At 43.8% G+C, this 25962-nt stretch overlaps 1 protein-coding gene across 2 annotated transcripts in view; it reads left to right on the forward strand.

Annotated features, from left to right (window-relative positions):
* WIPF3 (WAS/WASL interacting protein family member 3) overlaps positions 1-25110 on the forward strand; it is a 96666-nt gene extending 71556 nt beyond the window's left edge. For both annotated transcript variants that reach the window (XM_037509751.2, XM_037509755.2), the window contains exons 5-9: positions 1664-2431; positions 5179-5328; positions 6741-6842; positions 20928-21004; positions 22916-25110. In XM_037509751.2, coding sequence (XP_037365648.1) covers positions 1664-2431; positions 5179-5328; positions 6741-6842; positions 20928-21004; positions 22916-22939 — 1121 coding nt within the window. In that variant the 3' untranslated portion in view covers positions 22940-25110. The remainder of the gene's footprint in view (positions 1-1663; positions 2432-5178; positions 5329-6740; positions 6843-20927; positions 21005-22915) is intronic.
* Positions 25111-25962: the final 852 nt, after the last annotated feature.

Raw genomic sequence — 25962 nt, forward strand, 5'->3', positions numbered from 1 at the left:
TTGTCCTTATACAAAGGCACTCATAAAATTTATTTTTAAATGATTTTTTAAGGAGGAAGAAGCCCACAAAAGCCAAAGTGCCCTGGGTCTTTAAAAAAAAAGAAAGAAAGAAAGAAAGAAAGATATAATGAGGCTTTGGTGCAGAGGTCCAAAGTGATGATCCTTAACATAATATGACTGGTAGATGCTGCCAGTTATTAGAAAATGTATGAGGAGACTGCCATGCAATTCATGGTCCTTTAGAAACATAAACAGATGGAGGGAAGAAGAGACATTTTAGGTGTTGATAACCCGTAGGCCCTAGAGTGGATTCCTTTCACATCAGCAATCCTCCTTGATAACCTGAGCTGGCCTCTCTCCACCCACTTCATGGCTTCCTTTTTCTTCTAGTTGAATTTCTAGGCTTAGCACTTTTGTTATGAAGGAAAGCCTCCTCCCTTTCTTCCTTCCCAGGGCACTCACTCTGGGCTTTCTGTGCCTGCCTGTTGGCCTGCCTGCATTCACACCACCAGCTCCTCTGTCTGTGGGTCCCGCCTTTAACACATGCTGCCAGCTCTCTGCTTCATCTCCTATTGGGCATGACCATAAGTCGTATGAGGTCTCCTGCCATCCATGCCCCTGTGCTCATATATTATGATCAAAATGGGTTTGCCCATTTCTCCTTCAGTTGGTGGTTAGCAAGCAGCGCCTTCTTTAATGGAGTCACTTTAAGGGTTTTGAATCTGCATACATGGTTTATTCCCAGTTAGGATTATAAAGTTAGGATTGGTGATTCACTGTCAATTTCTGTCTCTTTAAAGTACATGTAGTAACTGGGCAAATAGGTAGGCCTCTCCTTGTTTAGGGAGCTGCCTGGGTACCCCATCTTCATCTGTGTGCACTATGGGGACATGTGCGAAGACATGTAGGCAAGAGTCCTTGTGCCTGACCTAAATATCCTGTAAAATATCTAATGTTGGAGTTGCAGGTGGTAGATCCTGCCACTGGAAAGGCAGGTGGAGGCCTTCCAGTCCTGCTCATGTTCAGCCAGCTGCTTTGGCAGCGGCTGTTTTTGACACCCATGGGGATCAGGTGAGCAGGGAGGTGTGTATAGAATTATCTTCTAGAACCACCTCAAAGACAATCATCAACAGAAGAACAGCACCACCCCTGCCCTGCCTTGAGAATAGACAGTCCTAGCTGAGACTTTAAGGAGTCATGTGATCTGAGTGACTGACATCAGAGCAAGAGGAGGGTCACCCACTTGGACAGTCAGATGCCACAGTCCTGCCTATTCACTTTCAGCCCTAGTTTCCTCTCTGCCCCCCCCCCACCCCTTGCTTTGAATGGCCTTGCTTTGGGCATCAAGTACTTTAGGGTACAGTTTAGCACCTGGTTGGGTAGACACCCTGCAGACTCAGCACTCAGAAAGCTCAGAACCTCTAACAGATGCTGCAGTTCATGAGCTGGGCTTGTCTTGGAGGAGGATAGTATGGTTAATGCTGCAGGGACCTTGGGGCTGGTCCAGTGAGCCCTCTCATGTGATGGCCCGAGACTTCTCAGTGGACATACATCCCGACATGCAGTTTACTGGCACCAACTTAAGAGCCTGGGATGGTTGTTGCTTCCCACAGGGCTTTTCCTTTCTCTATGGCTGACTAAATCAGAACTATCTTCCTTCCAGGTGGCAAGACAGGGCAGGCCCCTGGCTCCCGAGCACCTTCTCCCCGGCTTCCCATCAAAGCCATCGGCGGCCCGCTCAATGCCCCTGCATCTCCCAGACTAGGCAATGCCCCCGAAGTGGCACATGGCGCCGGCAGGACAATCCCTCCTCGCCCCAGCATGCCTGCTCCACCACCTCCCACCCCACCCCCACCGCCCCCACCCTTACCCCCAACCCTGCCCTCGCCATCCCCTCTAAAATCTCCCCTGGTGTCCCCATCTGGCCCACCGACCAAAGGGACTCCCCCAGTGGTCGCACCACCTCTCCCCAGTGTACCTCCCCCACCTCCTCCTCCACCACCACCACCTCCCTCAACCCCAGCCCCACCACCCCCAACCTCTCTTCTCAGTGACAAGGCAGCGAAACCCCAGCTAGCCCCCTTGCACCTGCCGCCCATCCCACCTCCACTCCCCCTTCTGCCACCTTGTGGGTATCCGGGGCTCAACTCAGATTCTGCCAGCCCTAACCAAGATGTCCGGGAGCCTCCCGCCCCACCGCCTCCACCACCCCCACCACCTCCTCTCCCCCTTTATGCCTCATGCACCCCAAGATCCTCTGTGGCTATGTCCCCGTTGTCAGGCTCTAACAACATCAATGAAGCCCCACCCCCACTACCCCCCAAGTCCCCCAACTTCCAGGTCCAGCCATTGAAGCCCAGTGGGCCGGCACCGCCTGCACCCCCTGGATCTCAGGTGTTCCTGCAGAAGAAGCGTCCTGGCAGAGGCCCAGGTAAGCTCTGCCTTTGTGGCCCAGGTTGTCAATATCACAGGGTCATTTGACTGCTGCCTGCAGTTACGGGGGTGCTAGGGACACCATCAGCGACCTGCTGCTATGAGCCACTTGAGAACATCTTGGATTATCTCAAGCCTTGGATTTTGTTTTAGAACAGACCTAGTTGATACCCATTCTGGAACTTTGTTTGTATGGGACTTTATGTTGGAAGACAGAAAACCAAGGATAAAGGAGGATAGAAAATGTATCCAAGAGCATGCAAACCATAAACCAGGACTTCTGGCCTTGATCACTTTGCCTTTACTAGCTGTGTGACCCTAGGCAATCATTTAGCTTCTCTGTGCTTCCTTTTCCTCAGCTGTAAATTGCAGTAGCAGTTGTTCTGCCCTCGGGCACTCATTGGACTAGCCGGGCAACAGTGAGCTTTAGAGACAGCTATGTATTCTTACTATCATAGTGTGGACTCTATAGATCCCCTACTTCATCCAGATGTTGGAGACTCTGGATGCTGTTTGTTTCCAGAAATGTGTCTCCTGTTTAATTTTTGCCAATGTTGTTCCAGTCTAGCTCTCAGTAACTGGGCCTCAGTAGCTTGGATTAGCATTCTGCCTTATTTTTGGCACGTTCTCAAGCTGACTCAAGAAGACTGAGGGTCTATATTTTGAGCCAAATATTAAAAATGATTCCTTTACCTATCCAGCAGAGGTGATTTGGGATTGAGTATTTATTCCCTGTGACACTGATTTCTGTGTAGTGGTGAGCCTTCTTTCGCCTTCAGTGCATTTCTAAATGGAAAGTACAATCACACACACACACACATTCATTCATGAATGTAAACACACTCAAACATATGTACGCACATTAACACCCACATCTATATACATACCCAAACACACACACACACACACTTACTCCTTGGTGTTTCAGAAACACTTTCAATACAGAAAGGTTCTTAAATGTGTTTCCTTGAATAAAAATAATACGAGCTCATTGCTGAGCAAATAGGAGAATTGGCATAGAAATCACCCATAATAATGTCACCCAGAAATAAAGAGTGCCATCCTTGGACATGTTGCTTTTCATTTTTACCCCTAGAATGTTGCTACAGGTTTACATGTTTAATACTATTTTGTATATACTATTTTTTGTTTTTTTTTTTTACTTACTATAATAGTAAAATTGATTTTATCAAATCTTAAAATATGTTTTAGGCAAATTATATATTGATAGTTTTGCATATATTTTATAAGCAGCTTATTATACACTATAGTTACATATCTCTAGTGTTAGATATTTATTTCTTTTGAACTTATTACAAATAATATTTACAAATAACATTTTATAAACTATGTTCAGTCTATTTCTTTAGATATATATTTTTTAAAGATAGGTTCCTTAGAGGAAATTCCTAGTTCAAAGGGCAAGAATATTTTAAAGGCACTTGGTCACAAGAAATAAGGTTTCACTCATTCTCTTTTCAGCTGTGTGGTCACCATGTGAACCAGCCCTAGCACTAGTGAGCCTCTTCTGGCTCGTGATTCTTAAGTATTCGTGGTGAAATGTCCATGCACCCGGGCTCAGCATGGTTATTTCCTTTCCTCTTCCTTGTCAAGTGGCAGAACCGCTCTTCATTTAGAGGAGGGGTCAGCAGCCCCCTGAGCTCCTTGAATCTGCTGCTAGGAGCAGGTAAATCCCCAGTGAGCCTTGGTAGGGAGGAACAGGAGACCAGAAGGCACAGAAAGGAGGCTGGGAAAGGAGAAGGGAAGATGGCAGGAGCTGCAGGGAGTGGGGAGCTCCAATGGTAGGGGTGATAGAGAAGTAGCTGGCTGCCTCACCTGCCCCCCAGCAGTAAACTCAAGGCCAGGAACCAAGGCTTGCTTGTCTGGCCTCTATCATTGTGTCTTTGCACATGTATCTTTGTTTTTCCATATATAAAATGAGAGTAATTTCTGCTTCAGGCCAACTGTGGGGGGAAGGAGCAAATGGTTGTAACTGTGAACATCTTAACAAGATAATAGAGGTGCAATTGTCATCATTTAAGAAGGGGGTATAGAGTAGGATGCCTGCATTGATGTGCCAAAACAGTGGGTTATGAATTGCCAAATGAGTCACACAAAACAATATTGGCAAAGGACAGCATGAGCCTCCCACAGAGGTCACCAGGGAAGGATTGATAAAACAGGTGGGCTTTGAGTTGGGCCCGTTGTGTCGGGAACATTAAGAATGACTGAAGGAGAAAAGAGAGAGCTGCAACACAGGGGTAGCAGTGTGAGCAGAAACATGGGGGCAGGAGCAAGCCCTCGGCAGGCTGCTCACCTGCCCTCCCTCCGAGCCTCCCTCCAGATGGCTCCGCCCTCTCTTAGGGCCCTGCTGCCATTCTGCTTTTTGGGGCTGATGATGTGGTTGCCATCATCATTAATATTATTACAGCTGCTCACATTTATTGAGTCATTTAAGTTCCTGCCACCTGACTTAAATCAACTCACTAAGCCTTCTCAGCAGCCCTAGGAGGTGTGCATATTATTATTATTCCCATTTTACAGATGAGGAAACTGAAGCACAAAGAGCTAGTGCTGTTATCCCAGCAAGAGAGCTGGATTCCATGCCAAGCAGGTTGGCTCCAGAGACTGGCTGCCCATTCACTTCCTGTGTCATATTATATGCAAAGATCTCATCAACTCCCCTCTCACAGAAGGGAGTGTCCCCATTCCTGTGCCTGAATACACTATCATCTTCTCTGTAAGGCACCAGTGGGGGGAAGCTAAATCCTCCCCCAGCACCTCCTGCGAGATCACCCACCACAGAGCTTTCAAGCAAGAGCCAGCAGGCCCCCGCCTGGACCCCAACACAGCAGCTGGGAGGTCAGCTTCGAAATGGAAGCCTGAACATCATGGGTAAGTGGTAAGCGGGGCCCACCGATTTGGTGCTGGCTGCCGGCAAAGAAGTGGTTTTCCCTAGCCTCTGAGGGGTTTGCCAGCCCCATAATGCTGTCATTGCCTGTGCAGAACAACTACAGTTTGGGTTAAATAGGGTTCCTCCCAAGACTTTCTGGAGGATTCTAGAACCTAGACTCCAATCTTCTGATTGAGATTAGAGAAAGGGAAGAAAGACAGCATTTAGACTGTGTGGGCTAAATGGTTGTCAGGCTTTTCTGCCCTCCCACCATTAGGATTGATGATGGATCTGCGGTCCTGCATGCATGCCTGATGGCGGGCACCTGGAGTAGGGTGTGGGCATGCGTAAGTGGGTCTGAGGATGGGCTTATAGGGGCGGCATCACGGGGACACCAGCAGAGCCAAAGAGCAGAGCCATGAGAAGGAGAACAGTTTGAGAGCAGCACCATCAGAGAAGCAGAGACCACGATAACAGCGGAGAGCCCAGGAAGAATGAAGATTTACCAGGGGCCGGCACCCCTGCCTGCCGTGTACCTGGTAAATCCCAATTAAAGCCTGAAAAAGCCACTGAGGGCTCCAGGACTCCTCCTTCATCTGTCTGTTCGATCATAGAAAACCTTCTCTGTGCCTGTCCTGCCATTACAGACTGGATGTGTATGTGTCTGTCTGTCTCCATGGAGAAACCCATGGACAAGCATGAAGCACTAGAGTGACAAGGTGAAAGGACGATGGACGGCCCACCAGCCAGGGGAACAGGGCAAAAATATGGAAATAGGAAGGAAAGTCACTTGGGGTCAGATGTGACCACAAAATCTTTGGATTCCTCCAGGTGCTGAGCTACTAGCCCAGATCCCAAAGCAGGGAATCAGCTCATGAGAGGGTCACAATACCTCTCTCCACTTGGCATCTGGCACTCAAGGTAGAATCTGTTTTGAGGAGCCCAGGTCCCCAGCTGGATACAGCCATGCTCTTCAGCCAAGCTGAGGACTCCTGTTCTGCCCACTCCTCCCAGTAAAACCCTCTCCAGGAGCTGGGGGGGATAAGGAGGGGGAGCTTTAGGCCATGGGACTTTGCTGGCTCTTTGTTGCTGCCAGGTGGCTTCCTGAGTATGGAGTCTGGATGCCCCTGTGACACTCCTGCTACCTTGAGGAGCTTCCTTAGAATGTTAGTTGACATGAGCTGGGGAGGATCTGTTGATTCCCTTTCCTGATAGGCCTTGTCCCAGCTGCACAGTACAAATTGAGAGGTGGATGGGAGTCTTAGGGAGAACAGCCCTGCCATTCAAACCCTTGCGGTTGCCAGCAAATAGAAAACAGTGTATTCAGCTGGAGCAACCTGTGTGCTCCTGGAAGTTATCAAAACTTCGGTCATTACTGTAACCAGATTAACTTTGCCATTTCCCTTGTGTGCAGATGACTTTGAGTCTAAATTCACCTTCCATTCTGTGGAAGACTTTCCTCCTCCCGATGAATATAAACCATGCCAGAAGATTTACCCCAGCAAGATCCCCAGAAGTAAGTATCACTTTGGTAAGACCCTGGGTTTTCCCTGAGTCTCTGGAATGTATGCTCAGGGTGCACTGACTGCATAGTTTGTCTAAAGAACGGTGTCATGATTTCACTGTATTCCTGCAAGGATGCAGTACTGTTCATATTTCTAGAAGTTGCAGAACATTTATTTATCCCAATTCAATCCAAGGGTTCATTTATAGGATTTTTATCAAACACCAGGGTTAATTATTTGGCATAAAACAAAATTTGGATGCCTGAATTTACCACTCATATCTCTGCTCCCTGGAGCTTTTTACAAGGGAGCCAAACACCCCAAGATAAGAAAAATGGAATTCAAGAGCCTTGCATTAATATGTAGGGAAGAAGCTGAACACCGCCCCCCTAATTCAGAACTGCTGCAGTATGTGAAAGAGAGAATACCTTAGGTAAGTGGTTCTTGACCTTGGCTATACAATAGAATGTCCTAGAGCTTTAAAGCCCAAAGGTCAGGCTGCACCTAAAGCAACAAAATCAGAATATCCAGTTGGGACCCAGGTGTCAGTACTTTTGAAAATTGCCTGGTAATTCCAATGTTCAGCCAAGGTTAAGAACCTCACATTAGTGGCAATGCCCCACCTCTTGATTGCATTGTGCAGCTAGGCTCCAGGAGAAGCCTCATGTTAGCTTACCTATTTAGTCCTAAGAGTGGAAGAGGAAGAGAGGGCTGGCCTGCTCCTTCAAGTCCAAAGGGCAGAGAGCCAAGTACCTCAGGAACACAGAAAGCAAAGCAAAGTGAGGTGGGCTCTTGGCTGCACAGCGATGCTGTCTGTTAGTTGACATGAGTCAGTTCTTAGCCAGTACTGAGCCAGTCTGACTGGGGAGGAGCTGCTAACAGGTAGCAGAGTAATAGGGATTGAAGGTCAGATATGGTTTCCCACCCTACAACCTGAGTAAGGTCCCAATCCCAGATGTCTGTGGACCAGCATGGAAAATCACCAGGGCACAGGGTTAGCCATAGACCAAGAACTGGGCTTTTTGACCCTCTCCTTTCAGGATCTTGTGACGACGTCTCTGCTCAGGTCACAGGCCTCCGGGAATCCGCCTGGGCAGATCGTTTTCTGCTGGACTGTGGGGTTGCACCTTTAGAGCGAAGTGACCTTGTATGCTTTTTTAATAATATGTAAATATTACTTATTTGAATTGGAGGGCAATCAGGCCCACCACCAAAACCCGTACAGTAAGTAAACTTGCCGGACATCCTTGCAAGTGCTGGCACGGCTCTAGGTTCTGTGCGTGCCTCACCAAAGTCTTTTAACACAACAAATTTACACAGGGGAAAAGTGGTCCAGAGAGGCCAAGTAACTTACCCAAGGTCTCACAACAAGACACAGGAAGAGCCAGGAATTTGTAATTCAGATGTGTCTAGACCAGACCCAACACTGCTCCCACTCACCATGTGAGCCCTGAGGAATGTGATTAGATCTAGGTTGAGACAGAAAACTGGTGGCTTGAGTAGAGAAGGTAGAGACCAAGTCAAGAAGGAAGCAGGGTGGATGGAAGTGAGAATGTCCAAGGTTTGGGGATACAGGCCATGAGAGGAACAAGGGAAGTCGAGGAGCAGAGGATTCCCCAAGTCTCTTCCTTGGGCGTGGTTCCTTGATGTAGAGCCAAGAAGGAGCAAGAGGAGCAAGAGGGGACTGTTTTTAGGAGGTGGTGGTTTATCTATCAGTCATGGTAAGAGAGGCACCTGGAGGACTGCATGGAGGAGATGTCCTGGGGCAGATGGAACAGCAAGTATACAAGTCTGGGACTGAGATACAAGGTCAGGAGTGGCAACTGGATTTGCTAGTTATTATTTTGGAGATGGAACTAAAGATCAGAGCAGGGCCAATTGGGGCGAGTGACAGAACACTGTCCACTGTGCTCAGGAATCTAAAAACTGTTAGTGAACAGGGTCAGCTGGGTACCTCCCAACACCCAGGACCCTGGAGGCATTTAGCAAATTGATCCTTGTGACAGACAGCTTGGGGGATTAAGGAATTCCTTGTGCTGTACTCTCACCATTATATATCAAGAAAATATTGCCTATTTTTCTTTTATTCCCTTCAGCTTGTTTGTGGTGTTGAGATACACAGTTACGCAGGCTCGTTTCCTTCCCAAAGCCTGGGCTTGCTAACTGGCCACTCTCATGCCAAAAACACCACTGCAACACGTGAAATGTCCACCTGCCCCCTGGGGCTTCTCAAATTGGTGACCCCACCCTGAGCCAAAGGGGTGGGCAAATGTTTACTCTCAAGGGCCGGAGAGGATGGATTTGAAACTGCAGGCCATATGGTATCTGTCACAACTACTCAGTTCTGCTGTTTTAACATGAAAGCAGCCATAAATAACACATCACCAAATGGGCAGGCTGTCTTCCAGTAAAACTTTATTTACAATAGCAGGTGCTGGCTGGATTTGGCCATTCAAAAAGAGCCAATTCTTAAAAACCTCTTTCTGTTACATTTCTTTCTCAGATTGTGCTACAGAGTCCTTCAGGCTTCAGACCCAGTAAATTCTACTCTCTGGCTAGCTGTGTTTTGAATCCCGGTGCCCAGTCTCATTCCTGCAATAAGGAAACCTCTCTATCCGGCTCCCCAGCTGATTGCTCTAAGCAGTTTCTGCTGCGTGCCCCTCCTCTTGGAGAAATGCCTAAATACCTCCTCAGTGCCTCCACCAAGAAATAATCCCTGATGCTTGTGAAGGAGTAAAAGAAAAAAAAAATTATTAATGAACAGACATCCTACAGACCAGGAAGGGCATTGGCAGTTTCAAAATGAAGACAGGGTTTTGATTGCTGTGGCATCAGTGAATATAAAATACTTCAATAACCTCCTGTACAATTAAATTAGCATGTTCCCTGTTAGCCATCCCTGGTAGCCGGAGTGGAGAACCTTGTTAATTATATTAGTGATTCTCACAGGGTCATGCCTGTCAGGTTACATATCTACTTACAGTTTCCCCTGCTCGTGGTTGACCTGGCTGGGTTCAAGGTCTGGACACACTGCTGGTTCTGTCAGGTGACAGTGTCCTCACGCCCTGTGCTAGCAGTTCTGTCTCTCTCTCCCTTCTCTTGTTTTCTCTCTCCTTCCATGTACGCAGATACCCTAATGTGTTACTCTCCTATTTGCCTTGTCTCTACACTGCAGGTATTAGCCATTTTCTTTCTTTGGTAGGATGATTTTATCTAGTTCTTAAAATGTTTTTAAAGGCATCACGTTCCTCAATAAGTGAAACATAGAATTACTATATGACCCGTAAATTCCACTCTTGGGGGTATACCCCAAAGAATTGATAACAGGCACTCAAATGAAAACTCACCCATTTTCACAGTGCTCTATTCATAATGGCTGAAAGGTGGAAACAATCCAAATGTCCATTAGCAGGTGAATGGACAAACAGCATGTGGTGTATCCGTACAATGGAATATTACTCAGCCATAGAAAGTAATGAAGTACTGAGGCGTGCTGCAGCTGGCATGAACCCTGAAAACATTGTGCTGAGAGACACAGAAGGCTACATATTCCATGATTCCGTGTACATGAACTATCCAGAACAGGTCAAGCCAGAGAGACAGAATATAGACTTAACAGTGGCCAAAGGCTGGGGTAAGAACAGGAGTGACTGCTGTGGATACAGGTTTCCTTTTGGGGTGATGAAATGTTATGGAACTAGACAGTGATAATGGTTCCCCAACATTGTGAATGTACTAAATGTCATCAGTGCTAATTTTTATGATATGTGCATTTACCACAATAAAAAGGAAGTTTTTTTTTTTTTAAAGATTTATTTATTTATACAAGCACTGGGTACAGTCAGAAGTGCGGGAGGGTGAGAGAATTCACCAGAGCCAGAGCGGGGAGCAGAGCAGGCAGAAGGACCGAATTACACTGCTGAGGGGAGCAGCGGGCGGCAGGAGAGGTCTGCGCACCATGCGGGACCCTCCTTCGGTGGCTGGGGAGCAGCCGAGGATCGAACTAGAGCCGCGGAGGCTTCAGGCAGCTTCGCAACCCAGCGCTCAACCGCTGAGCCACCGGGGAGGCCCAAAAAAGGAAGTTTTTAAAACCCCTATCTGTAGGAATCTTTGGAGAGAATGCAGGGGTCACAAATACTTTTTAGCATCCTGATGCCAGAAAGAATGAAGTCATTATCATATTGTCAGATACTTATTTGGGCCCTTAGTCACTGAAGAGATTTAGATAAAGGAGTCCCATGACATCCCTTCAGATATTTGCATTTTGGTGGAAGAAAGTAGGAGAGACAGAAACCCAGCAAAACCATCCTTATCATCTTAGTTCAGTGGGAAATTGGCTGGTTAGAACTTTGATTGTGTTTATATCCCAACTCATCTTTTTTTTTTTTTTTGTGGTTAAAAGAATACATGACATGAATTTATCATCTTAACCATTTTTAAGTCTGCAGCTCAGTAGTGCTAAGTAGATTCACATTGTGATGCAATCAATCTTGAAAATACTTTTCCCCTTGCAAAATTAACACTACATTCACACAACAATAACTCTCTCCCCTCTACACTGCAGCCCCTGGCCACCACCATTCTGTTTCCTATATGAGTTTCACTCTTCTTGGTACCTCATGTAAGTGGAATCACATACAATTTGACTTTTTGAACTTAATGGTGCATTTCACTAAGTTAATCTATGTTGTAGCATTTTCCTTCTTTTTTTAAGTATGAATATTTATTATATCTGTATATCACATCTAGTTATCTGTCCATCAGTGGACACTTGGGTTGCTTCAACCTTCTGGCAATTGTGAGTACTGCTGCTGTGAGCGTGAGTTCATAGCAAGTATCTCTTTGAGACCCTCTTTTCAGTAATTTTATGTCTATACCCAGAAGTAGAATGGCTGGATCACATAGTAACATTATATTTTTAATGTCTAAGTAACCATACAATTTTCTAGTTCTACCATTTCCATTCCCATCAACCATGCACAGGGGTTCTAGTTTCCCTACATCCTTGCCAAAACTTATTATTTTATGAGTTGTTGTGGTTTTTTTTTTTTTAAGTTAGCTTTTTTTTTATTTTATTTTTATATTCCCCATACAATTGCAGCCCCCTTATTTTGAACCCAAGCCCTCCTTTCCCCCGTCACCCCCCATAGAGTGTCTCTGGTTCATAGTTTGTTGATACTGATATTTTCTTTCTTATAGTTATTCATTTTCCTGGTCCCTTATTTAAGTTTTCTAGATTCCTGCTATGAGTGAGACCATCTGGTATTTTTCTTTTTCTTTCTGGCTTATTTCGCTGAGCATGATCCCTTCCAGCGCCATCCATGTTGCTGCAAATTGCATTATCTTTTTTGAATGCTGAGTAATATTCCATGGTGTATATGTACCACATCTTCTTGATCCAGTCATCTATTTTTGGGCATTTGGGTTGTTTCCAAAGCTTAGCTATTATAAACAGCGCTGCTATAAACATAGGGGTGCAAGTGTTCTTTGGAATTGATGTTTCTGTGTCCTTTGGGTAAATACCTAGGAGTGGAATTGCTGGATCATATGGAAGCTCTATGTTTAGTAGGTCCAGAAATCTCCACACAGCTCTGCATAGTGGTTGGACCAGTTGGCACTCCCACCAGCAGTGCAGGAGAGTTCCTTTTTCTCCACATCCTCGCCAACATTTGTTGTTGCTAGTTTTTTTAATATGTGCCATTCTCACTGGTGTAAGATGGTATCTCATGGTAGTTTTGATTTGCATTTCCCTGATGACAAGTGATGTTGAACATTTTTTCATATGCCTGTTGGCCATTTGCATTTCCTCTTCAGAGAAGTTTCTTTTTAGCTCTTCTGCCCATTTTTTGATTGGATTATTTTCTTTGTTTTTGTTGAGTCTCATCAGCTCTTTGTAGATTTTTGTGATCAGTCCTTTATCATTAGTGTTGTGTGCAAAAATGTTCTCCCAGTCGGTGGGGTTTCTCTTTGTTTTTGTTATTGTATCTTTTGCTGTGCAGAAGCTCTTTAATTTAATGTAGTCCCAGCTGTTTATCTTTGCCTTCACTATCACTGCTTTGGGTGATATGTCTGTAAAGATGTCTTTGATGTGCATATCATGTAGTGTTTCGCCTCTATTTCCTTCTATGTATTTTATGGTTTCAGGTCTTATGTCTAGTTCTTTAATCCATTTTGAGTTGTGCATAGTGTGAGGTAGTGGTCACGCTTCATTCTTTTGCATGTAGCGACCCAGTTTTCCCAGCACCATTTATTGAACAAACTTTCTTTGCTCCAATGTATATTCTTTGCTCCTTTGTCAAAGATTAGTTGACCATAAATATGTGGGTTTATTTCTGGATTTTCTATTTGGTTCCATTGGTCTGTGTGTCTGTTCTTGTTCCAATACCATGCAGTTTTGATGATTATGGCTTTGTAGTATAGTTTGAAGTCTGGGCGTGTGATGCCTCCATTTCCTTCTTTTTTTTTTCGGGAGAGCTTTGGCTATTCAGGGGTTTTGGTGATTCCATATGAATTTCATTAATAATTGTTCTATTTCTTTGAAGAATGATATTGAAATTTTTATTGGAATAGCATTGAGTCTGTATATTGCTTTTGGTAGGATGGCCATTTTAATAATGTTTATTCTTCCAATCCATGAGCAGGGGATGTCTTTCCATTTCTTTGTGTCTTCTTCTATTTCTTTTAACAGTGTTTTATAGTTTTCTTTGAATAGGTCCTTTACCTCTTTTGTTAGGTTTATTCTCAAGTATTTGATTTTTTTTTTGTTTTGATAATAAAAGGGATTTTTTTTTTATTTCTTCTTCTTCAGATTTATCGTTTGTATATAGGAAGGCTACTGATTTTTGCGTGTTGATTTTGTATCCTGCCACTTTACTGAACTGATTAGTTGAATTAGTTTTTATGTGGAGTTTTTGGGGTTCTCTATGTATATTATCATATCATCTGCAAATAGTGATAGTTTGACTTCTTATTTTCCTATTTGGATTCCTTGTATGTCTTTCTTGTGTCTTATTGCTCTGGCAAGGACTTCCAGTATTATAGCCTTTATGATGTTGAGGTATGTTCCTTGTATCCCAAGAATTTCAAGGGCTTTTATCATGAATGGGTGTTGCACTTTGTTGAAAGCTTTCTCGACATCTATTGATATTATCATATGGTTTTTATATTTCTTTTTGTTGATGTGTTGGATAATGTTGATTGATTTTCAGATGTTGAACCATCCTTGTGTCCCTGGAATGAATACTACTTGGTCATGGTGAATTATCTTATGGATGCATTGTTGGATTCTGATAGCTAAAATTTTTTTGAGGATTTTTGCAGCAGTGTTCAATAGGGAGATTGGCCTGTAGTTTTCTTTTTTTGTGTTGTCCTTGTTCGGTTTTGGTATTAGCATAATGTTGGCTTCATAGAACGTGTTTGGTATTATCCCTTCCTTCTCAATTTTTTGGAAGAGTTTGTGAAGGACAGGCACTAATTCGTCTCTGAATGTTTGGTAGAATTCATTTGTAAATCCATCAGGTCCTGGGCTTTTGTTTTGGGGGAGGTTTTTGATTACCATTTCAATTTCGCTGCTTGTAATTGGTCTGTTTAGGTGTTCTATTTCTTCTTTATCTAGCTTTGGGTGATTGTAGAGTTGTAGGAATTTGTCCATCCCCTCTAGATTGTTGAACTTGTTTCCATATAACTGTTCATAGTAGTTACTGATTATTCTTTTGATTTCTGCTGTGTCCATTGTAATTTCTCCTCTTTTCATTTATGATCCTGTTTATTTGTGCTTTCTCCTTTTTTTCCTTTGTGAGCCTGGCTAGGGGTTTGTCTATTTTGTTGATTTTTTCGAAGAACCAGCTCTTGGTTTCATTATCTTTTGGATTGTTTTTTTAGTTTCGATTTCATTTATTTCTGCTTTGGTTTTTATTATTTCTTTTCTTCTATTGGTTTTGTGGGTTTTTTTTTTTGTTGTTGTTCTTTTTCTAGATCTTTGAGCTTCGAGATTAGGTTGTTTCATTGAGTTCTTTCTTGTTTCTTGATGTGAGCCTCTATTGCTATATATTTTCCTCTTATTACTGCTTTTGCTGCATCCCTTACATTTAGGAAATTGGTATCCTCCTTGTCATTCAATTCAAAGAATTTTTTAATTTCTTCTTTGATCTCCTCATTAGTCCAGTGGTCTTCCAGTAGTGTGGGTTTCAATCTCCATGAGGTTGGAGAGTTCCTTGCCTTCTTTTTATGGTTTATTTCTAGTTTGATGCCTTCATGGTCAGAAAAGATGGTTGGTATGATTTCGATCTTGGTGTATCTGTTGATGTTGTCTTGTGTCCCAGATCCTGGAGAATGATCCGTGTGCGCTTGATAAAAATGTGTACTCAGATTTTTTTGGGTTTAGTGTTCTATAGATGTCTGTTAAGCCCAAGCGCTCTAGATCCTTATTTAGAGCTTTAGTGTCTTTACTTATTTTTTGTCTCGTTGATCTATCCATTGTAGATAGTGGTGTGTTGAAGTCTCCTAGTATGTATGTGTTTTCTCTGATGTCTGTTTTCAAGGATGACAATAGTTGTCTGATATATTCTGGTGCTCTTAAGGTAGCTTTTTTTAAAAATAATATGTTTGGTGTGAAGTGGTATCTCATTGTGGTACAAGTCCTATTTTAAAAAGGAGTTGCTTTATCCTTAAAGTAAAACTAACCACCATCATCTCCATAAACCAGGAAACTTTTCCCTCAGATGTCGCAGTCACATGAACTGAACTGGGTAGTTCATGTCATAAAAATCAACCAATAGGGCTTCCCTGGTGGCACAAGGGATTAAATGTCAGTGCTATCAAGCTGTTGGTAGCCACTGTAGCACAAGTTCGATCCCCAGCCAGGGAGGAGACCCACATGGCGCAGCAGAACTCTACTGACTCTCCTGCTGCTCCCCTCAGCAGTGTATTTCAATCTGCCTGTTCTGCTCTCCACTCTGTCTCTGGTGAATCCTCTCACCCTCCACACCTCTGGCCTGTACCCCAGTTCTTGTATGCATAAATAAGTAAATCTTTAAAAAAAATCAATGCAATAGCTGTCCCAAGATTGAGAGAATCAGTTCACAGTGCTGGTGATGGTCTTTATTTCTACTTTCATGAGGGTAGCTGAGAAGAAAGAATCTCTGCCCCAGGCTGCTTACCTCAGCATGATCAGTACCATCAGCTACACCCCTTCATAAGCTGCTTCCAGCATCCCGGTCTCTTTCCAACATTCCTTGTCTTTCCAGGTTATTTCTAACCCACAAAAATACTGCAATATCTATAAAATACCCCCCTTGACCTCCTCTGACCCCTGGGCCATTTCTCCACTCCTCTTTACAGTCAGCAGCCTCCACGGCCTCTCCTCCTGTCCTCTTAGGTGCCATGGACCCACACTGCCAGATTAAGGGGTCTTAGCCACAGTCCATTCTGCCGCCTTTTTTTTTTTCCTTCTATTTTTTTTGTTGTTGTTGTTGTTGTTGTTTCATGCTTTGTTTTTTTTTTTAATTTATTTATATTTTTATATCACTGTTCCTTTTTAAACAACATTTGCTTTTCCCCGCCCAGGGATAGGTCCACAGAATTTCCTCCATCAATTACCTGTGCATCATCACCACAGTCCCCTGTGCTCCTCCCTTCCCTCCTTCTGATCCTGAAGCAATTCTTCACTTAGATTTTTCTGACAGTCCTGCCTCCTCTCTCCTTCCACCACATGCTCACTGCTCCTGCATTTTTGTTACACTTCAAACCTTGGAGTCACCCTTGACATCTTTCTTTCTCTTCTGTTCCGCATCCAATTTATCAATTAACTCTGGAGCCTCTTCCTTTGAAAAGCATCCCCAATGTGATCTCTCTGCCCTCTGCTGCCACTGTCACTCTGGCCTAAGCCACTGTCATTGCTCATCTGGATTCTGCAGAAACCTTCCAGCAGGCTGCTCTGGTCTGCACCGCAGCCAGAGTCATCCATCTAAGGCCCAGTCCAGTCAGGGCTCCCAACGCTCAGAATCCTCCAGTGAATTAATAAGCAAAATGTCCATATATATTTTTTATATATATATATTGCTTACCAGGTAAAAAATTTGGAAGCAACACACATCTCCAACCATCATGTTAAATAAATTAAGGCAGAATGAAATGTTATGCAACTATTAAAAACATGTTGAGTATTTAGTGACATAGGGAAATGTTAATGTTACCTTGAGAAGTATAAAGAAAAGTACACTAAAATTTAGTACACTGAATTTTGTGGGGGAAAATGATTTTGTGAATCTATGTGGCAAAGGGGACAGAAAAGCTGACCAAATAAAGAGAATAGAGAAGGGGTAGAAATACATCCAACTAAAGTAGTAAACATGGTTGTCACTCAGACATGGGATGCCAAGTGATTTTTATCTTATTTATGCTTTATTATTATGTCCAGGTTTTCTATAATAAGCATAAATTACTTTTTTTTTAAGATTTATTTGTTTATTTATATAAGCACTGAGTATAGTCAGAAGCACGAGACAGTGAGAGATTTCATCAGAGTCAGAGCGGAGAGCAGAACGGGCAGAGTAACAAAGTACACTGCTGAGGGGAGCAGCAGGCGGCAAGAGAGGTCTGCGCGCCATGTGGGACCCTTGCCCGGCAGCCGGGGATCGAACTGGCGCTGCAGAGGCTGCGGGCAGCTTCGCAACCCAGCGCTCAACGGCTGTGCCACCAGGGAGGCCCAAGTATAAATTACTTTTAATGGTCACAAAAACTAATTATAAAATTCCAAATGACTGGGGGAGAAAATATGCTAGTCTGAGCATCCGTGGAGGGGAGGGGAGGGCCCGTGGTCTGTAGATGCCCTCTCTGAGTTCTCTGCAAGTAGGATGTGGCTGAGGAAGGAATGTGGGTTCTCATACCACCCTCAACTCTGACAGTGACCGTGGAGAAGGAGAAGGAAGGCCTGATATGTAATTTCTAAGGTTTAGTTCTGGCAGCTACTCGAATCACCATTTCCAGGAAACCTGTTATTTCCTGTACTAAGAGATTATGAGAGGCCTCTCGGTGTTAGAGTTGGAAGGTCCTTTGAGGTTACCCAGCCCAACCCTTTCATGTACAGCTGAAGAAACCAAAGCAGAAGTAGCATGGCCTGCCTTGGTCACAGCTGGTTGGCAAAGCTGAGGCTGGAGCTGAGGTTCTTTGCTCCAAGTCTGGTGCTCTCTGCTTCTTACCTTGCTGCTCTCCATCTTATGTTTATGGAAGACATCTTGGAGCGACCCAGGTGTAAGCCCAAAGGCTGACCCAGAGGCAACAGTGCTGGTCCTTCTCAGAGTCCATCTGTCTCCTCACCCAGACCCGCCACAGCCCACAGGGACTGCACTCCAAGGCAGGCAGGAGTTCTGGGAGACTCACAAAGAGACCCAGCTTTAATGGGGGCCAAGTCTGTGATTCCTTTTTGGACATTCTCCAAGTCCTGAAGAATTTATCCTCTTGGCTGCAGAGTAGACTTTCTTTTCTGACATGAAAATATCTTTGTTCCTGGGAAAAGGTACAGGACTGACTTGGCTTACAAATGACAGAAAAATAAAGTTGGAAGCCAACTTAGCTCCCGGGCCTCTCTCTGTTTCTTCTTCAGGCGCCTTGGTTCAGAGCAGGCTCTCATGTCAGGTTTGCTCCATGGCATCACCTGGCTGCACTGTGAATGCAATAGGTACCTGTGATTGGGCAGAAGTGCAAGAGAGATTTCTTACTAACCTTGCACTATTTTTAGTGATCTGGAATGCTCTTCTATGGGAAGCCATTCCATGTGAGAACTATTTCAACATATTCAAAAATACTTTTTGAATTCTAAGAGATTGTCTTGGCATCTCGTAAAGGAAAATTTTCTAAGGAGATAATTGGATTAAAATCACTCTGGGTAACCCTCGCTAAATCTTGGCTATTCACTTCTAGAAGCAGTGAAATTTCTTCAATATCAAGATGCAGAGCTTGCCTTTCTATTTTATGAAGAAATTATTCTCCTTTATCTCAGCAGTGATTTCCAGTCATATTTCTGAACACTAGTAGGAACTGCTTACCTATGAAGATGCCTATTTTATTGCCTAGTAACTCTCAAATAGGGGCAGATTTGCCCCTCAGGGGACATTTGGCATTGTCTGGAGACCTTTCTGTTGTTACAAAGAGTCTGGGACTTGGGGGTGTACTACTAGCTCTTAAATAGCCTGCAACACACGCAGCCCCACTACAAAGAATTACCCAGCCCAAAATGTTAACAAAACCCAATTAGGAAATTCTAGCCTAAAGGGGGTCTTCTGTGTAGCAGACAGAACTTTCTTAAATCTAAGAACAGTAATTTCAAGGCCATACTGCCACATGGAATTAGATATTTCAGTGTCTTTTTACATAAGTAATAAACTTACAGAAAATTCACCACTCCTCATGTCATTTGCCTGAAAATATCTTTATCCTAGAGCAATTGCACTCATTAATTTTAAAAGTGTTTTAATGAAGATTACTGTGCCCACTTGGTTAATGCTTTATAAGTCAAAGTTTTATAAGTTACTTCTATGTGGTAGTTCATTTTAAAAACTGTCCCTTATTTTAAAATATTCTTAAGATGATTTATATGTTCATAGTAGAAAACTTGTAAAGTATTTGTTGAGGTTTAAAAAAATAGTAATCCTATCATCTGGGAGGAAACAATTCCATATATATATATATTATTGCCATTTTTAATGAATTTTGAGAGTACTTGAGGTCATTCTATTTATATAATTTCTAGCCAGCTTTGTTCTTCTACATTACAAACAACCCAAATTGAGTTTTTATAAACCTTCAAACAACTGTTTAGTACTCTATCATATGATAGTGAACCCTAGATTTCCTCAACACTTTTGTTGAACACAGGTGGTTTCAGTTTTTCAGTTATAAATAATCTCTGATGAATATTTCTGCTTTCATTTTGCTTTATAAGTAACACAGCAGTCCTAATTGTTCAGAGGGTTTGGGGAAGAAGTTCTTGAATAACTAGCTCATGACAGAGACAGGGCAGAAAAGTCTAGTGCCAAATGCAACAGAGAAAGAGACTCCAGGGACCTCATGATGACCTCACTCAGGAAAGGTTCTGGGATGCGTGAGGATGTGGATTTAAAACTTGGCTCTACCAACCAAAGCACATATCTGAGTATACATACATAGATGTAAGTAAATGTCAAAAAGAAAACATCTAGGTGAATAAACACAAGTGGTATTTATTAACAGGTGATGAGGTTGGAGGGGTATGGAATGGGGGTTAGAAGGAAGGATAGACAGAGAAGAGGCACATTAGGTGCAGTGATTATCCCCTGTGGTCTTCTGTGTTTTTGTTGTTGTTGTTATTTTTTTATTATTATTATTTTTATTTTATATGTTTTTTACATCATTTTTCATTTTTGCACAATGAATGCATTTTAATCTTGGTTATAGTCCCCATACAATTCCCACCCCCACTTGCTTTGATCCCACTCCCTCCTCCCCCCTCCACAGTGCATCTCTGGTTTATAGTTGCTTGTTGATTTTGATTTTTACTTTATTATAATTAGTCTTTTTCCTGGTCCCTTATTTAGGTTTTCTAAATTCCTGCTATGAGTGAGACCATCTGGTATTTTTCTTTACATTTTTAGTGAGAATATACTTAAATGTAACCTGTGTAATATTTTAACAGATTAGGGAAGGAGTTGACTCATCATGGACAGAGCCTAATTTAAGTCAGCAGTTACTTATTCTTCACTCCTTTTTAACCAGCTCCTGCAGGGTGGTTGGCATATCTGGGTGCTGGATTAAGTGAGGTGTCTGGAGACGGTTATGTTTTGCGCTAAGAAGCTCCCACACGTGTTTAGGTGACAGCCCTCAGACCTGTGCTCCTCCCCAGTGATGTGCCCACACCTGTGTAGCCACCGCCTGTGACACAGAAATGGTGGGTGGAAAGAAATGGCCTCAGGCCAGGAGCCTGATGGTCTCAGGTTGACGGGCTCATGTTCCCCTGGGCTCTGTGCTGTGCCTCTCATTGCCTGTCCAGCCAGAATTTCTCGTGACGTGTGCACAGCCAGTCCACAGCCAGTCGATAGTGAGAGTGTTCCTATTTCTTTCAGGCCGTGCACCTGGTCCCTGGCTCCAAGCCGAGGCCACTGGGCCCAGCTCCGATGACATCAAAGGCAGAAATTCTCAGGTAATGTGTCCCTCGGGTGTCTGAATGTAAAACCAGGAATCTCCTCAGGGAGCACAGACCTGTTGAGTGTACGCGTTCTCCTTTAGCCACTTAACATTTCTCCTCAGACTCTTTTTTTCCTCAGGGAAAGCCATTTTGGTGTACTTTGTTTCTAGTCAGAATGAAACAGTCACAGCTTCAAAATCCAAAGAGTGAAAGGGGGGCTCCTCTGGAATCACCACCAATTCCAAAAGTTGGCAACTCAGTACCCCTTTGGGATGGATCAACAACAGTCACCCCATTTACTTCCCATTCTTTCCTTGCTGTGATGATTTGAGAAGCCTGAGAGAAAAATTCTCAGTTGAGTGTTCTCTCTCATCTAGAGAATACATGATTTCTCATAGCACCCTTGAGGTTTTTTTCTCCCCATCAATATTATAATTTATTTTGGTTAAATTTAGTCATAGTTCGAGTCCTGGTGGTTAGAGGAGATTGACAGAACTGGGAGGGAAGCCAGATGGGTGCCTGTGTGACAAGTCAGTCTTTGATGAAACACCCCCCAGCCGCGGGTGCTGTGTTTCCTCACCTGGGCGGGGATAACATCTCTCCCATGTCTCTCACTGTGCATCGTAGTCTCATCTTTAAAGGCCCTTTTTTCTTTGAAAACAAAACATTTTGTCCTCGTCTGGCTCTGTTTCAGTGTTCATTTGGGCCATTCTGGGGGTCTATGGATCCTCAAGGCAAGTGCCATAAATAGGGAGGTGACTAGCACACACACCTCCTTTTCTAACCATGACTAATTCAAAAGTTGCAGAGGCCATTCTCATCATCACAGGTTCAAACTGAGTGCCTAACAGCAGGTAAGGAGGAAGTGTATGTGCACAGGAAAAAGAAGGCAGGACGAATATGCAAAGAATTGTTGACAGGCAGTCTCTCTGGGAGATTATAAATGATTTTTACATTCATCCTAATGCATTTCTGAAACTTCTGAATTTTCTACAATGAATACATTATTCCTGTGATCAGGAAAATACAGAAATAATCCTAACAATGGTCCCTACATTATGTGACTATGTTTTTCAGATAACTTGCATATGTTCTCTCATTTGATCCTTTAGTAGCCCTGTTATATAAACTAGAGAGATACATTTCCTGCCACTTTTTTGGAAGAGAAAACCAGGATCCAGGGGTGACCCATGGTCACATGCCCAAACCTCTGACTTCTTGTCCAGTGCTAAGTCCACGCTACCTCACTGCTTTTCCTGACATGTTAGAAGCTATAGGCCAGGAGTCACCCTCACCTTCAAACGTGACAAGCATGTTGAAATTGGGTCTGGTCCTTCACTTCCTAGCAAACACATACTCCAAATCACCTACAATTGGCATTTGTTATCCCTGCCCATAAATGTCTGGTCAAGGATGGATTGTAAGGTCTCTCTTGGGCATTCCATAGTCAAGATCTTCTTTTTGTCTAACTGGATACCATCTCCATTCATCTTCCCTTTGTGGCACCAGGAACAACTGCCCAGAGAAATCAATAGGTCATACAGATGGCAAACAGAGGAGCTCTCGTCTTTACGGTCCCAAGGAATCGGTGCCTGGTGGGAGCCCTGAGCTGCAGACCTGGGGCCCTTCTCTTTTCTCCATTGCCTTGTCTTAGCATCTCCAGCAAGTTCTTTGCATTACCTGGGCTTTCTGCCACGTGAATCTACTGGTATTCAGTGCTATAAATGTTTATAATATGCCATGAGGGCCCACATTCACCAACTACATGTCCCATTTCATCCCCTCTTTACCCATGACCCCCTGGAAAAAAATCAGCAACTTACACCTGATGGCACCATCGGCCCTGGCAGCCTTCTGCTGAGGGTGGATTGTTGACGTGCAAGGAGTCTTCTCACCCCGCCTGGCAATGTTGTCGTGTTTCCACAGTTATGTCTAAAGACACTCCGGTGAGAAGACAGATGAAGCCAAGGCCCTGGGGGCACCTGGGTTGCGGTACAGGATGGGCATCCCTGGGAAGACGTGTCTGGACCCACCATACTCAACGTGTGATTCAGCTGACATGCAGGCTCTGCATGGAGCTTTTATTTATTGTAAATACGTGGTTTGCACAGGCTTTAAATCAGTATTCTAGTCGACTTTAAGTAATTTTTGAAAAGATACCATTTCTCCATTTTTTAAGTGCATCTTGACATTTGTCTGTCAATACATACAGAGCCCTGTCCCCACTGGGAGTCCACTCCAAGACTGTATATACACGTGCGGGCTGGCCCTTCCTAGATACTGAACCATTCTGAGAAGAGCTCTTAGTTTGCAGGTAATCCCAAAGTCATAGTATCCACGACGGCTTCTTATTGGCATGATTTTATATTCTCATTGCACCAACCACAAAGTCAAACCAAATAATGCCTTATAATGACGCAGCTCAGAGAGTAGTGTGTCCCCACACCCTGAAAGCCACGCAGCCTCCAGTGAACGAGATGCCAAGTCTCGCTTCCTTTTTGCAGTACAGGGATTTTTTTTCTTGCTGCCTAATGTAAATATAGTACAGAACAAAGGCAAGGACGGGCTTGGTCCCTCCAGTGCTGACCACAAGACCCCTTTTGTAACTGAATGATCCTACAAGTAGCCAATGCTCTTACTGTTTACAGTGCCCCTCGGGCCCAAGTCTCCGTGACTTCCTCCTGTCCCCTCTGAGCCTCCAGCCCCAGCCCAGCTAGCTGAGGTGAGATTTATGAGATTTTGGCATTTTCCTTGCAAGTTAGAAATATACACAACTCCTTTTCATAGTAAATTACTAACTCTATCTCAGAGGTCTTTTTTTCTCCTGAATGCAGGATTTCTGTAAAAATATGGCATGAAAAAGATATAGCAAAATATATTGTGAAATATCTGCCTCAAATATCTGGTTTCTTACCCCCTTCCTTAGGAAGCCAGGAACCACCTGTCAGGCAAAACCTAGTTCCTCTCTGTGCTAACCAGCACCTTAGGGATCTGAGAGCTCCCACTCCTGGTGGGGTAGGGGGGGCAAATTCAGCCCCCCTGAATGTGGAGGGTCAGGACTGACTGCGACTGTGCTCACACACTGTCTTTCTTGCACTGGCAAGGGAATGGAAGTGTGTGTTTTCTTGCATCTCACCCCAGATACTCTCCATCCCAGGAGGGCAAGGTGGTAACAGAGAAACAGAGAAAACAAGGAAACAGTAATCCCTGGGCTATGTTCAGAATAGCTGCAGATAAAAGGAAATTAGGGAGGAAGTGCAGTGAAGAGTATGTTTCCCTTGGAATGTGTTCACACCTGAGTGACATGCCCAGACCGAGTTACCAAGCCCAGGGTGACAACTGGGAGGGTTTTATAAATATTACTGCTTCCGCCTCGCTGCTCTGCAGAGGAAAGATGAAGGTGGCGTCCTGCATTCACATTCCAGACAGAAGTGACTGTGCCAGGTCAAATCCCTTCCCAGGGGAATAAATCAGCAGAAATAGCTAAATCAATTGAAAAGAAGCATTTGCAGATCATCAGCTCTGGGCATAACTGACATTTTCTTTTTTTTATTGGTTCTAGAAGGTTCTGAAAGGTCAGGATTTCTTTATGCTAACGTATCTATTCTAACTCCCAATTGTATAAAATAATTATGGAGTTTTAATTATCGTGATTTAGAAGCTCCAAGCAGAGGCCATCCCACCTTCAGAGTAGATCCTGTGCCCTGATGAGATGTTTATAAATTCATGTTCCACACCCCTGGGATAGAAATTAAAAATAAAACTGTTCAGGGACAGAGGGAAGAAATGAGAAGAAACCAAAAATCACAATTAGGGAAAAATCTCAGGAATCTGGCTCCATATCTCTCCTCCAGACCATCACTGGATTCACGCCCTTTGATCGTGTTCCTCTGGCAGGACAAAGATTTAACCCCTTGACCATGAACTCCTATGTAGAGGCAGCAAGTCACGGCGCCCCTACTCTCTCCCCCATTCTCAGTCACACTGTCGTCTGTGAGTTTCACTTGTATTTCATATTTATTGATGCTCCCTCCGCAGATTCATTTCTTTGTACCTAATAAACTTTAGTAAGTGGAGATATTTCCGGTCGTGTCCTTGTTAAAACCCATCGGCGGTCACCAGTGCAGTGTAAACCAACCATTTTTAAGGATTAGAAGGACTTCTGAGACTGACATTCAAAGGTGTGCCTTAACATGCTGTGTTACATTCAAGGGCTTTCTTTTTTGAGTTCATTTCTAACTGCATGTTTTCCTGGGTTTACCCCATTAGTTTAGGATATTTTAAGAAATGGGTATTTAAGAGGAAGAGGGGGAAACTTCCACACTCATTATTTAAAAGTACTTAACACTCTATTCAGTTTTATCACTATAAAATAAGCAGAGAGGGTTGCTTATAAAAACCTCTAACTTGTTTAACATTGAAACAACTTTCAACCTAAAGGGCACTTAGCAAGCCCCCCACCCCCCCACACACACACACACAATTTAGCAGCCCCCTCCGAAAAATCACCTATATGGAGCAGTGTTATCTTGATCTCCATTGCAGTGTTTTTAGGTGCTCTCTTTGGAATATGGTTTGGGATGGTACAGGAGGTTTGCTTGCTAAGTAAACAGACTTAGGGGCAAACAGAGATCTAAGTCTCTGTTTTGCCTCTGACATGTTTGGGGAAGAAAATTAACCAATTTGTGCCTCATTTATAAATCGGCATCCTTCATGAGTGGGGGCATAAATAATGTACCCAAGCACACAGTGGTGACGGTTCAGTGACAAAACACTGAGGCAAGCCCTTCACCTTATGGTCACAGCAGCCCTACGTGCTGGCCCAGCCACCCTCTGGTCCACCCTGTGCTCAGCTGCTAGCAGAGCTCGTGCCAGCTGCATCCGGGCACTTAGGTGTTTGCTGAGCTGCTCAGGCCTCACTCTACTAGCTCCTTTGTTGGATAGCAAGGAGAGAGCAGTAATTAAGATTCATA

The sequence above is a fragment of the Talpa occidentalis genome, unplaced genomic scaffold (genome assembly GCF_014898055.3).
Source record: "Talpa occidentalis isolate TD23 unplaced genomic scaffold, MPIMG_talOcc4v2.1, whole genome shotgun sequence".
Classification (NCBI taxonomy): Eukaryota; Metazoa; Chordata; class Mammalia; order Eulipotyphla; family Talpidae; genus Talpa; species Talpa occidentalis.